Source organism: Copadichromis virginalis, linkage group LG7, assembly GCF_057382275.1.
Source record: "Copadichromis virginalis isolate Kocher_CV1m ecotype Utaka linkage group LG7, C_Virginalis_male_GT1.1, whole genome shotgun sequence".
Classification (NCBI taxonomy): Eukaryota; Metazoa; Chordata; class Actinopteri; order Cichliformes; family Cichlidae; genus Copadichromis; species Copadichromis virginalis.
This window is the reverse complement of record NC_140624.1, coordinates 65,740,627-65,755,073: the sequence shown is the minus strand read 5'-3', so window position 1 is coordinate 65,755,073 and position 14,447 is coordinate 65,740,627. Positions and strand designations below refer to the sequence as shown.

The 14,447-nt window shown below is 42.3% G+C and overlaps 1 protein-coding gene across 2 annotated transcripts in view; it reads left to right on the top strand.

Annotated features, from left to right (window-relative positions):
• The window catches only part of LOC146706600 (septin-7-like), a 58,258-nt gene that overhangs the window by 36,403 nt on the left and 7,408 nt on the right, over window positions 1-14,447 (top strand). For both annotated transcript variants that reach the window (XM_085464807.1, XM_085464806.1), the window contains exons 6-9: window positions 4,226-4,343; window positions 4,601-4,693; window positions 6,974-7,070; window positions 14,279-14,330. In XM_085464807.1, the coding sequence (XP_085320933.1) occupies window positions 4,226-4,343; window positions 4,601-4,693; window positions 6,974-7,070; window positions 14,279-14,330 (360 nt within the window). The remainder of the gene's footprint in view (window positions 1-4,225; window positions 4,344-4,600; window positions 4,694-6,973; window positions 7,071-14,278; window positions 14,331-14,447) is intronic.

Here is a 14,447-nt window from a genome sequence, read left to right as displayed (position 1 = left end):
CTGTCAGACCATCTCTCCCTTCTGCTACACCCAATATACACACAAAAGATCAAGAGCACTGGGATTACAACCAAAACCGTGAGAACATGGCCGCAGGATGCTATTCCGATGCTTCAGGACTGTTTCCACTGCACAGACTGGGATGTATTCAAGGTGCAGGACACTGACAATCGTGTCGCATTGGACAGTTACACCTCCACTGTCTTGGACTACATCTGTTTCTGTGTGGACAATGTAACAACTTGGAAACGATTCCGTGTGTTCCCTAATAATCCACCCTGGATGACACACGGAGTTCAACAACTTATTCGAACAAGGAACAACGCTTTCAAATCCGGGGACCAGGAGGCATACAGTGCTGCCAGGGCCAACCTGAGAAGAGGCATCAAGACTGCCAAGCAGCAGCACAGGAGGCGTATCGAGGCCAGGTTTGAGAACAACACAAACCCAAGGCAGGTCTGGGAGGGCATCAGGGCTATCACGGACTACAAAAGAAGAACACCATCACCCTCAGCCGACAGTTCTACTCTGGCTGAGGATCTAAATCTCTTTTATGCCCGTTTTGACAGGGAGAACACCGACCCTGTCCTGTCCCCTCTCCCCTCAACCGACCCTGCTCCGGTCCTGAGCACTCATGAGCTGAGGCGTGTGTTCCGGAGCATTAACACCAGGAAGGCGGCCGGGCCGGATGGAGTGCTGGGCCGGGTGCTAAAAGACTGTGCTGCGGACCTGGCGGACGTCTTCACCTCTATATATAACACCTCGTTGTCCTGTTCACTGGTACCATCCTGTTTCAAAGCAGCAACCATCGTTCCCATCCCAAAACAGTCAAATGTCACATGTCTGAACGATTTCAGACCTGTGGCACTCACCCCCATTCCCGCCAAATGCCTGGAGAGACTGGTCATTAAACACATCAGAGCTGCTTTTCCACCATCCCTGGACTCGCACCAGTTTGCATACAGGGAGAACCGGTCAACCGAGGATGCGATCGCCACAGTGCTGCACACATTACTGAAGCACTTGGAACACAGGAACACCTATGCACGGCTCCTCTTTGTAGACTACAGCTCGGCTTTTAATACCATCCGGCCATACAAACTCCGTCCCAAACTCCACCAACTGGGACTTAACTCCTCTCTGTGCAACTGGATTGTGTACTTCCTCACTAACCGTAGACAGAGTGTCAGAGTGGGTAAGAACACCTCTTCCACCCTTGTGGTCAACACCGGTGCCCCTCAGGGGTGTGTTCTGAGCCCTCTGCTATACACTCTCTTCACTCATGACTGTATTTCCTCCTGCGCGTCCAATCTCATTGTTAAGTTTGCAGATGACACCACAGTGCTCGGACTTATATCCAACAATGATGAGACAAACTATAGGACAGAGGTGCAACAACTAGAGTCATGGTGCCACGACAATAACTTGGTCTTAAACACCAAAAAGACCAAGGAGATCATTGTAGATTTCCGGAAGAGGGGTCATAACAACCATCTGCCTCTCTTCATTGGCAGTGAGGCGGTGGAGAGGGTGAGCAGTTTTAAATTCTTGGGGGTAACTGTGACCGAGGACCTGTCCTGGGGCAACCATATCACCTCAGTTGTACGGAAGGCCCAACAGCGCCTCTACTACCTGAGGAGACTGCGGAGCGCACACATTCCCAGATCTCTGATGTTGAACTTCTACAACTGTGCCATCAGCAGCGTTCTGACGTATGGATTTCTAGTGTGGTTCCCCAGCTGCACCAAGGCCGATCAGCAAGCACTCCAGCGGGTGGTGAAAGAAGCTGGCAGAATTATTGGAACAAGTCTGCCAGAGATCAGTAATATCTTCCCCACTCGCTGTCTGAGGAGGGTGCACAGTATCCTGCGGGACCAACATCACCCTGCGCGCCACCTTTTCCATCTGCTGCCCTCAGGGAGAAGGTACAGGTCTATACAGGCCAGAACATCCAGACTGGCCAACAGCCTGTATCCACAGGCTGTGAGGCTCCTGAACTCTGTCCCCCTCTCACGGACAATAACCATATCCAACTTCTTAATAGCAATGAACTGGTCTGCATTGGTGCATCATATCTTTATTCTCTTCCCCCTCCTGCCCCCCCCCCCTCTTTCTTAAATAGATAACTATCATATCTGATATCATATCTCACAGTACAATAATATTGAATGGGTTGCATTGTTGTATTTTGTCATGTTTCTCAGGTCTTTGTCTGAATTTCTACGAACATTATTGCTAAGGATTGTCTTATTGCATTGGAGTCACACTGGGTTAAATATGTACACTTGGGTTTTAAGGGGTATTTATTATTTTCTTCTTTTTTTTGGGTTGTATGGAAGCCCCAAACGCAATTTCATTGTTCTTGACAATGACAATAAATAAATAAATAAATACTAAATACTAAAATACTAAAACAAATATATACCCATTTCAATTATTTATTTTTACCAGTGAAACCAATATAACATCTCCACATTCACAAATATACATTTCTGACATTCAAAAACAAAACAAAAACAAATCAGCGACCAATATAGCCACCTTTCTTTGCAAGGACACTCAAAAGCCTGCCATCCATGGATTCTGTCAGTGTTCTGATCTGTTCACCATCAACATTGCGTGCAGCAGCAACCACAGCCTCCCAGACACTGTTCAGAGAGGTGTACTGTTTTCCCTCCTTGTAAATCTCACATTTGATGATGGACCACAGGTTCTCAATGGGGTTCAGATCAGGTGAACAAGGAGGCCATGTCATTAGTTTTTCTTCTTTTATACCCTTTCTTGCCAGCCACGCTGTGGAGTACTTGGACGCGTGTGATGGAGCATTGTCCTGCATGAAAATCATGTTTTTCTTGAAGGATGCAGACTTCTTCCTGTACCACTGCTTGAAGAAGGTGTCTTCCAGAAACTGGCAGTAGGACTGGGAGTTGAGCTTGACTCCATCCTCAACCCGAAAAGGCCCCACAAGCTCATCTTTGATGATACCAGCCCAAACCAGTACTGCACCTCCACCTTGCTGGCGTCTGAGTCGGACTGGAGCTCTCTGCCCTTTACCAATCCAGCCACGGGCCCATCCATCTGGCCCATCAAGACTCACTCTCATTTCATCAGTCCATAAAACCTTAGAAAAACCAGTCTTGAGATATTTCTTGGCCCAGTCTTGACGTTTCAGCTTGTGTGTCTTGTTCAGTGGTGGTCGTCTTTCAGCCTTTCTTACCTTGGCCATGTCTCTGAGTATTGCACACCTTGTGCTTTTGGGCACTCCAGTGATGTTGCAGCTTTGAAATATGGCCAAACTGGTGGCAAGTGGCATCTTGGCAGCTGCACGCTTGACTTTTCTCAGTTCATGGGCAGTTATTTTGCGCCTTGGTTTTTCCACACGCTTCTTGTGACCCTGTTGATTATTTTGAATGAAACACTTGATTGTTCGATGATCACGCTTCAGAAGCTTTGCAATTTTGAGACTGCTGCATCCCTCTGCAAGATATCTCACTATTTTTGACTTTTCTGAGCCTGTCAAGTCCTTCTTTTGACCCATTTTGCCAAAGGAAAGGACGTTGCCTAATAATTATGCACACCTGATATAATGTGTTGATGTCATTAGACCACACCCCTTCTCATTACAGAGATGCACATCACCTAATATGCTTAATTGGTAGTAGGCTTTCGAGCCTATACAGCTTGGAGTAAGACAACATGCATGAAGAGGATGATGTGGACAAAATACTCATTTGCCTAATAATTCTGCACTCCCTGTACAGTTTCATGGATGCTGTATTTTAGCATTTTTTTTTTTCCATCCTCTAGTCTTAGTCCAGGGATAGGGAACATTAGTCCTCGAGAGCCAGTGTCCTGCAGGTTTTAGATCTCACCCTGGGTCACCACACCTGAATCAAATGATTAGTTCATTACCAGACCTCTGGAGAACTTCAAGACATGTTGAGGAGCTAATTTAGCCATTTAAATGAGCTGTGTTGGATCAAGGACACATATAAAACCTGCAGGACACCGGCTCTCGAGGCCTGGAGTTGCCTACCCCTGTCTTAGTCTGTAGATATTCAGCCTCTGAGAGTAAAGAGAAATCCAGCATGCAAAGGGACGAAGCAAATATTTCTCTAACTCAGTCTTCAAAGGAAAATGGTTTATTCACTCAGCACATGATGAGCATCCTCGGCCAGTAGCTATCTGTCCTCCTCATGCTTTTCCTTCTCTGTCTCCTCTTCAGCCTAAAACCTCTTGATATAGAATTTATGAAAAGGCTCCATGATAAAGTCAATGTCATACCTCTCATCGCAAAGGCTGACACACTGACGCCTGAGGAGTGCCATCTTTTTAAAAAACAGGTATTTCTGCACATTTGTGTCACATTAAAGGTGCTAACTAAGGCATACTGAGAAACTGAGCTGTTGCATATGTGCCATCATCTTTACTTTCTACAAGCAGCACATACAGTGGCATGCACACATTTGGGCCTCCTTCCATTCAGTAATGTTAAACTAAGCAACATTGTGTATCGTACACCCAATACAAGTGAAGCTAATGTGATATCTTAGCTCTGTGTATGCAGATCTGTTGGTAACTGATCACTTTCTCTCTTCAGATTATGAAAGAGATTCAAGAGCACAAGATTAAAATATACGAGTTTCCAGATGTAGACGAGGATGAGGACAATAAGCTGGTCCGGAAGATCAAGGTAATGAAGGATGCAGTTCTTTTCAAGCTTGACTCAGGGTTTTCCGATTGATCTCCGCAGGGACAACCAAAGATCGGTGTGTCCTTTGTTCAAGGTCCACATATAGCTGCTGCTATCTCACTTATAAGGCTGATTGAATAACTGCTCATCAGATTTAAAGACAGACTGATGAACTTTGGTGACTGTCATGCACATAACTCCCTGACGCAGTCACTGTTGTCATGCATATATGAATATACAGAAAAGGTAAATAAGAAGTGAGATTTCTGGTACCGGATGCTTCCTGGTTTCCATTTGTCATCCAAAAACTGTTGTGTTTGAGCAGACTTTTGTTTCTAAGCGTCAAATGGTCCATGTGGAAAGCAAATCGACAAAAGAGTTTGCTAAAATGCAATTTTGACACCAACAGTTTGTCTGGAAACAGTTTGGCTTTATATTTGCATTATAAACCTTTGCCAGCAAGTCTGGAAACACTGACCATTGCCTCCAGACAAATTCTGACACATCAGCAGATGATATCTAGCCGGTTCCTGCATTGGCTTTTAGATTTTCATTACAGTTTTGAGATACGTTAGCTGACTTTTGGGAAAACGTGTCAACAGAAAATGCATATTAATTATGTAAATGTTAGAAAATAGGTCCTTATGGTTTTGCTGATCATTTCTCCACTTTTGACTGATGACTTTGACAAAATGAGATGATATAATGATCACAGTGAAAAAGAATGAAAACTTGACAGAAGTATGAATGTGATGAAGGTGACCACTAAAGCTTCAGTGAGTGTTGATGCTTGCTGTTCGGCGGGAAACGCACCTGACTCGTTACAACAGTTAGATGTGAAGTCACACCAGCTTTAAAGCTAAATTTCACTTATATTCCTTTATGGCAAATTTATTCTCTTTATTTGTAGTAGGGCTGGGCGATATGGCCTAAAATCCATATCGCGATATAATTTGAAGCATGTGCGGTAACGATATATATCGCGATATATTCTTTGCTTCTGTATAACGTATTTTCCACACTATAAGGCACACTTAAAATCCTTTAATTTTCTCAAAAATCAAGAGTGTGCCTTATGTATGAATTCTGGTTGTGCTTACTGACCTCAAACCATTTTGGCGTGCAGAAATCTGTTTAAATAATGTTTTGATGGATTGTCACAGTATTACGGCTGCCGTAGTGAGGAACTTCGCGGAGTAATCTGGGTCCAAAACTCCGTCTTCTTCAGGTCCCAAAGTCAAACGAACACTAAGAGTTAAAAACGGTCTAAATTCTTTCATCTTTAATAAAATCATCAGCGTTGCTGCTTTAGCAGGTGTAACAATTAAGTTTAACATCCATGCATCCATGAAAAGAAGTTATTCAATTTAACGGAGTTAGAAGTTAACAGGAAGTTAGCTCGCTAGTTTCCACCTAAACATGACATGCCATGTTCTGATTGAGAGATTTTTGAAACTAATTCTAACTGCTACGACTTCCAACATAAATGAAGACAGAAAACTAAACAGCAGTGACGTTTGTAGGGTTACTGAAGTTGGACTACCTGGTGTATATAATGTTGTGCTACGTGATTGCTAGCGACACAGCTATGTTAGCATAACATTAGGACAGTGAAGCTAGAGGATGGAGGATGTTCAAAGAGAAGATATAAAACAAAGTTCTAAGCTAATCGACCTTAGTGTTCTCCTTTTTAAAAATAAGAATCGATAAGAGAATCAATAATGAATCGAATCGTTAAAAAGAATCGAAAATGGAATCTGAATCGTGAAAATCTTATCAATACCCATCCCTACCCGGCACATCGTTTTCAAACCCCCCACGGTCTTTTTGCTACTCGGGTTAAACAAACCCCAGCAGCTGTCTATTGTATTAAGACATACATGTACACTATTTTTATTAATAGAGATTTCGCTACTGAGGTTAAACATGATATATAAGTCACTTAGATCACTTCTAAATGTTAGTGTTTGGTTTATTTCAGTGTTTTATTTGTTCCTGAGTAAATTGGTTTGGCTGTGATTAAAGTTAAGCTTCATAACATATTAATCACAGTTAAATTAAGAGGGGACGGCAGTAAAAACTCCGGACTTGTGACATCATCAAGTACGCTGGTGTTCCAATTGTACAAATCGCGAGTCCGTGCTCGCGTTCTCGGCAAGTCCGTACTCCCGTGCGGTCTCGGCAAGTCCGGTCTCGCCGAGAACGCAAGTACGTACTTGCCTACTTAGAATTGAGAAAGGGCCCTGAACTAAAACAATGCTCAACTTGTTTGTTCTCCAGGAAAAAATGCCGCTGGCAGTGGTTGGCAGCAATGTCGTTATTGAAGTGAACGGCAAGAAGGTCAGAGGTCGTCAGTACCCATGGGGTGTGGCAGAAGGTAGGTTGACTCGGATCCTGTGCTGGAAAGCAAGTTTTCATTCCGTAGCCAAACCGGAAATCTGTAAAATGACCTAGAAAACAAATGTAGGCCCTTGAAACCTTTTATGATTTGCAGCAATGACGATTATTTTCATCTCTCATCTGGTTTTAAGAGTTGCTGTATGTCACTGCACTTTGGTCAGACAATGACTGATGTGAGAAAGAAGGCTGGAGCATGGTGTTTGAAGGTTGATGGTGTTTGAGAGCGTCCAGCAATAACAGTGTTCTCTATTTTTGGAATGGATGAAGCATGATATTTCTGAGTGTGGAACACGGTGCATGTTCTCCACAACAACCCCCTGTACCTACTCAGTGTGTTAACTACCAGCTAACACAACGACTTGTCAAAATGTAAACAAGGAAATCTGTTCATAAATGATCAAATGCAACCCATAAAAGACAAAATATCACGTTGTGTAATGTGAAAATTTCTTAGAGAGGTCTTTCTTAAAAGCCTTTGCCTTTCTAAGAACTTTGCTAATCACTAAAGCTCTTGTTTCCACCTCCTGCAAACTATAAATAAAAGAATAGTACCTTTTGTGAGCTGAAAGGAACCCTGTGGCATTGATCAAACTGACACACAAACAAGATCCCTCCCAACCCAGTTAGAGTAGACTTGAGACCTAGTCAGGTTTGGGTCTTTTGTACCTGAGTATCAACTGGAATCTTCAAGACTCAGACTTAACCTCTAGGACCAACTTCATCCACTAAGTTGGGGGCCATTGAGTAGCCAAAACGCCTCCAATAAGATGAGACCTGTTTGTCAACAGCAGTATCAACTAGCTCTAATGAAGATTTTTCACCATTCATAGAAGACATTATATCATCAATTAACCTACCAATGGGAAGTGCCTGGGAGATCAGCAAAAAGTGTGTTCACTGCCAACCCTTGGACCTTGCTCAAACCACGGCTTTGCTTCATCAGACACAACAACAAGTCCACATATAGCCACATTCTGACCACACGTTGCTCTGGAGTCTAAGAACTTTTTCTACTTGTTTTTCCACCAGAGGAACCAGTTTGTTGTTTTTTTTCCCCACTAGAGTCTAATTGTTCTTAGAGTTGTACTTTCCAAAACCCTAGGGATAAAACTGGGACTTTTATATTCTCTGTCATTGCAAACAACTCCTGTAGATTGAACGGCAATGAAGTCCAGGTCCTGTTAAGCATTTATGTAGAAGTGAAGGTTTGGGCTGTCTTTAATACATCAATTATAATTTGGTTTTGCAGGGTTTTAAACTCTGATTAATACATTGTTAATACAAGACTTTGTACACTACACCCAGAACTGCATATACATGAAGTCACACATACTGCCAGGACTGTGTGAATGTACTTGAATCTGTTGGGATCCCAATTACATTTTGACAAGTAAAAGGTTATCTGGTTGGTTGTTTCTACATTCTTACCTTGTACACCTACCTCTCCTCCCTTCAGTACACACACAAAACCACAACTCCTTTTGCTAGTGTTAGACCCCATAGGGATTCTGGAAAAGGAGGAATAGGTGTAATTTGGGGTGTCACCGATAGCCGCAATGAACTCTTCTTGCTCTTACTGGCTTGTTCACTTTGATTTGTGTTCTGGAAGGTAATTTGCTGTACATATATCTTTCTCACTATATATATTTATATATAAAGTAATATACAGTTTTATTCTCTGTGGTTGACCGTTTATCAGTCTTTCACTATTTCATTCTTTTCTCTCTTTTTTTCTTTTCTTTTTTTTTTTCTTTGTCTATTCTGTTCCATGACTGACAGAGGGCATTTTTGGTAAACAAAGCCATCTTTCACTTTATTTCAGCCTCATTTTTCTCCCCCACTCTTCCTTCCCTAAAGTATATCCCCTCCTCCCTCCTGCCAGTATCTGCCCATTCCTCCTTTCCTTCCACTTTTCTGTTGCTGTGCTCTCTCATCATTAGGCTGATGGTCAAACCAATTCTCTAATCAGACTTGGGCTTTCTTAATATCTTCCAAACACTCACCTTATTTTGAAAGCACAAAAAGAAATGTTGACAATTATTTTGAAACACCCACCAAACACATTCATGTGTTCCTGGTAGACTCTCGCCCCTACGCTCTTTGTTAATACTTAGTCTGAATTAGCCTCTAGAAAAAGCAACCTGGTTCTTGATAGAAACTTAGAGATACCCACTTAAAGAATCTGTAAGACATTCATATCAGACCCTACAGTGAGCCAGTTATATGAACTAACACATTTACAGTTTTAGGGTTTTTTGGTATTTGGAACCCCCCAAAAATCTGAGAACATTGTCAAGGAAAGAATTAAAACTAAATATCTCACTCACTCACTCACTCACTCACTCACCTTATCATTCAACAGATCAGGAATGTTTCTAATGTTAACTTCAGGGCAGTGTAATGAAGGAGAAAGATGGCACCAACAGCGCTTGTTTCACTCAAACATTTTGAGTGGGAAATCTACAAGAGGGTTATACAAGCACCTGCAATCTAGAATGTCCACTAGCAAAATAATGGCCAGCAAGCAGATTGCTTTAAACACAAAATAATTGAGACCGGGGGCATCAAATATAAGGCTTGGGGGCCAGAATCAGCCTGGCAAAGACTCCATTCCCACCAATTGGATGGCTTTGGAAAATGTAAAGAAAGACTTAAATGTTGGACGTATCTGCATTTTCACAAGTCTTGCACCTTTTTCTATTGATAACAGTCTCCCCAATGGCCACTAACAAAACACAGAAACTGGAGTTTCATTGGTCCGGTCAACAGAAGCCCAAAGTTGGCTGCATGTGGCCCACAATGTAAAATGATTTTGAAATTCTTGATCCAGACTGACTTAAGTCAGATGAGCAAGGCTACATAAGCCTTATTATGTCACTTTGAGTGTTCATAATCATGCTGTATGCTAGTTATTAACATGGGGCAAGAGGTCTAGTGATCTACCAGGGAGTCGCATGACTGATTATTTATGTTATCTGATCTCAGAATTTGAAATCCAACTTTAAAAATGGAACATAATTTAAATTAATTACTACTTAAATCATTGTGATATTTTTGACTATATATTGTATCCATTAATCAGTTGTTGTTGCCCCAACATAATTACTAAAATCTGGGAACAGTGTGACATTTAGCAAGTTAAGAAACACAAACGGTGAGATGATTGGGCTCATTTTGAAAAGATTATGCTTACCCAGGTTCTCTAAACCACTTTATTTGCAATCAGGCTCAAATAAGTATACCTGACTTTAAAATATGCTGAACCAAAGTCGGGTATGCACTATGAAGGCAAAAGATGACCTGCTTAAAGGCTGCACAACAAGGTCTTTGGTCGTGGCTCAGAAGTGATAGTCCTGCATTGTGCGATGTGATGGCCTTGGGCCCTTGGCCTAGCAAATCCGACAGTGTTTAATTTTTAAGATTGCCATATCACAGTTTGGCTGCTGGCATAACCTATTTACATCCATAACAAAGAAGCATTAAATGAGATGCTAATTAGTAAGACTGTTGTGGGGAAAACATAACCAACCCAGACAGAACAGATGGAGCAACACGTGCAAAACCAAATGTCTGGGATGCCAACTTTAGTTGAGTTAGCAGACGTTTTCGGTTTTCTGCACCCTCCAGCCGTCGTGGCCTGGCAGCATGGGGCTGCAGTGCTTAGCACTGTCACTTCACAGCAAAAATGTCCTGGATTCAAATCCACCAGCTGGCTGAGGCCTTCCTGTATAGTTTGCATGTTCTCCTCATGCCTTAATGGGGTCTGTGTGAGTGCCTCAGCTTCCTCGCATAGTCCAGAGACAGCATAAATCACCTTTGGGTGTGACTTTAAGTATGAATGCTTGTCTGTCTCTGTGTATTAGCCTGCGACAGACTGGCAACTTCTCCAATATGTACCCCCTCTCTCACCCTATGAAATCTGAGATGGACTCCAGTCCAAGTGTAATCCTGAACTGGAAAAGTGGCGGAAAATGGATGAATGGCATCAAAGCCTATGATTTACTAGGTATTATAATTGTATAGGCTACATAATTGACACTCTAGTGAACCTAGGTCTGGTGGACCTATACTGCACAGTTTGGTTTGCAATAAACTTACAGATTTCTGAAATCTCAAACCCTGAGCCTTTAAAAAATGTGAAGATATGATTAAGGTCTGGTTCCAAATGAATTCTGAAACCAAGCAGACAAAGTCCAGGACTTTCTGCTGTGGTAAAGGTGTGAATTCTAAACCGAAACTATGGTTAAGTATTGGAGTCAACCTTAACAGTTCCAAGGAAGCTATCTTATCGTCAATTAATGTCAGTGTAAATCGTGTGGTAACCAGCAATGGTAACACACAGATTCATTCCAAAGCAGCTTCAGCTCCATGCTAAGGACATTGTTCATTAAGTCAATGAAAAGCATTTTTAGGTTCAGTATAATGCAAGCAGGGCATTTTTCTTTCTCCCTGTATGAGACAAGTTCTCATACAAGCTAAACGTTATATTGAAAACACTCTGCTAGAAGTAAATGTTAGAAACCACAGGTTTAAAGCTCATATGACTGACTGCTTGTGTTTCTTATGACACCAAGTTCCTTTTTTTAAAGATACTCATATGTTCCCAGATCCCACTCTACTCTAAATATTGACCAGTCTATTGGTCAAAGTAACCACAACGTACTTTATGATGCATTTAAAGATATTTCCTCTCAATTTCCTTTCAAATCTACCAGCAGATGTAAAGCTTTGTCCCAGGTCTGATGCTGTGAATAATCATGGAGAAAACTAGAGGCTGTTTGGTGCTGAAGCTCCAGCTGTAATCGAAACATCACTCTAACACTGTGGTTTCCGTCTTTGCTCCGATGGTGTCAAACAAACTGCTGAGTCTTCACCACAAGGTTCCTTTCACTAAGAGATGAAATGGCTGGTGTGGGCTGAGGATTGTCTGCAGGCCTTATTGTATCATCGGAACAAGGACTGGGAGCCACCATTATAACACATTGCTTATAGGTTCATGAGCAGATAATAGAGAGTTAGAAATTTGCAGAAGGGCATGTAGCAGCTTATTTAAGTCATTAAGGTAACATGTGGCTTGGTATCATGAACTCTCACTCATTAGCGTACTTGGAATTTTAATCTAAGGCTGTGAACGTGTTTGCACACACACTTAATGCATGTTGGAGATTAAAGGTTGTTTGCTCTTGTTTCATTAAGCCAATGCAGTTCATCATCATGGCCTAAATAAACACTCCAATTAGACAGAGCACTCAGGCTCAAAATACCTGATGCACTGTTAACATCCATCATATTCTGATTGACTAATAAAGAACAAAAATCACACGAATTATCATAAAAATCTACAATATGCATCAGGTGTTTTCTGCCATTCATCAATAATAAAACGAATCAATTGCAATTGTTTTATTTTTTTCCTATGACCTTTGATCCCACGTAGCTCCTCTACTTGTCCCCTCTCTGAGACTTTCGCCCCCAACTGGTCATGCAGAGAACTTCATATAACACCCTGCTCCTTTCAACCGCCACACTCCCTCTACAAGCCCTGCGCTCTTTAGCCAGTCAGCTTGGACACATGCAGGTTTTGGTGTTGATCAGGGCCAAATCTGGGCTGAATCTGGGCCAAAAAGCAGGCCTGTTATGGGCCAAGTGTGAGCCGTAAACCCAGCTGCTCCAGACCCAGATTTAGCCCCCTGCTGGGCGCAGACAGTAACTGAAAAACCGTACCCCTCCCCTCCGTCAGAGCTCCCTCCTCTAGAAGAGACAGGAGGTCAATGGCTGGCTTGGGAGGCCAAGAGGCAGGACTGCTTAAGTTTCATCAATGGTAAGGTGTCCTCCTTGTTCACTCCCCTGATGATGATTGACTGCGAAGTGGGGTGAAGGCGAGCCAATAAAGGAGCAGCACGTTTGATGAAGAGGAGGCTTGGAGATCTACCATATACATCTTCAGCAGCAGTTTATCTGCAGTTCTTTTCCAGAATCCCATCTGACCTCGTAACCTTGTCTTTTGTTGTTGAGCTGAAACTCACAGTCATCTAACTGTACCATGTCGAAATGACATCACTTATGTTTGCTGTTTTTGACCAGGAGCTGTAGTTTGTTCTAGCTGCGTGGTGTCTCTGGGTCCGTTTGTAAAAGGCTGTGGTCAGATAGGAGGCAGACTAAATGTGAAGATGCCTGTTCGTAGTGATGTACCCACAGAGAGTTAACACTAAATCCTGCATATTTGGCGTCTTTCAGATTATTTCTTTGGTTTGCAGGATTACTCTTGCAGTTCGCTCTCATAGCCCATCTCACTTCCAGCCGCAGCAGCAGAGATGAAGCTTTGAGTGCTGATGATTTGCTAATCACTTAGATGTAAGACTTTAGGGTTAAACAGAGTGTCTGTGTCTCAGATAAAGCCCACTACAGGTCCCAGGATGGTGGGCTCATAACGTTCAGAGGTTTCTCCACACTTTCCATCCTCCGTGCTTGCCGTCTTCAGTACGGAGCAGAAAGGGACAAAGTAGCAGTCAGTACGAGGCGGTAGCACCTACCCACTGCTAGGTAGTTAATAGTGGGAAAAAATGTAAAAGCAAAATTTTCAGGCATTAAATTTGCAATACAGAGTATGTGATGTGGAAGTATCTGTAGTTGGAGCATCTACATCCTATGTGATCATGGCCTGATATCTTCCCACCCTTTGTTTTTTGTTTTGTTTTGTTTTTTTAAATCAGTCTGCCACTTCTACTGATACTTTACCACACCTTTATTTCTCCCCCTTTTAAACCGAGTACGCCTGAAAAATGCCTCGCTGTCCGTGTACCCCTCCCTCTGTAACCGCTGGGTGAATGAACTTTACAACATGTTGCATCTGTTTGTGTGTATTTGTATTAATAGTTTTAATCTTTTTTTCACTGTATCACTGTACTGAATATGTTTGATATAATAACACACTTAATTTGATGACATTCTGCTGGGACTGCTTCTGTATCATCATATCAGGGTGACAGCTGATTACTCAGTTACTCAGCAGTTAGACAGCCATGGAGTGTAAAAATATGTAGATAATGATGCTTGAGATTCATTTCTAGCTTAAGACATAGTGATAATTACTGTGATTGTTACAGTGAGAACTCTTCATTTGTAATGATTCTGATCTTTGTCTCTCTCTCCCTCTGTTTTCCTCTCACTTCCTGTGTGTTTCAGTCGAGAATGGGGAACACTGCGACTTCACTGTGCTGCGCAACATGCTGATCAGGTGCACAATTTACTCCCCAGATTCACTTTGACAAATGCAATGTTATATAGAGTTTGTAAGATCCACAGTGGCCACTAGAAGCCAGAATTATCCTCTGACTCTACTTTAGACTGGATA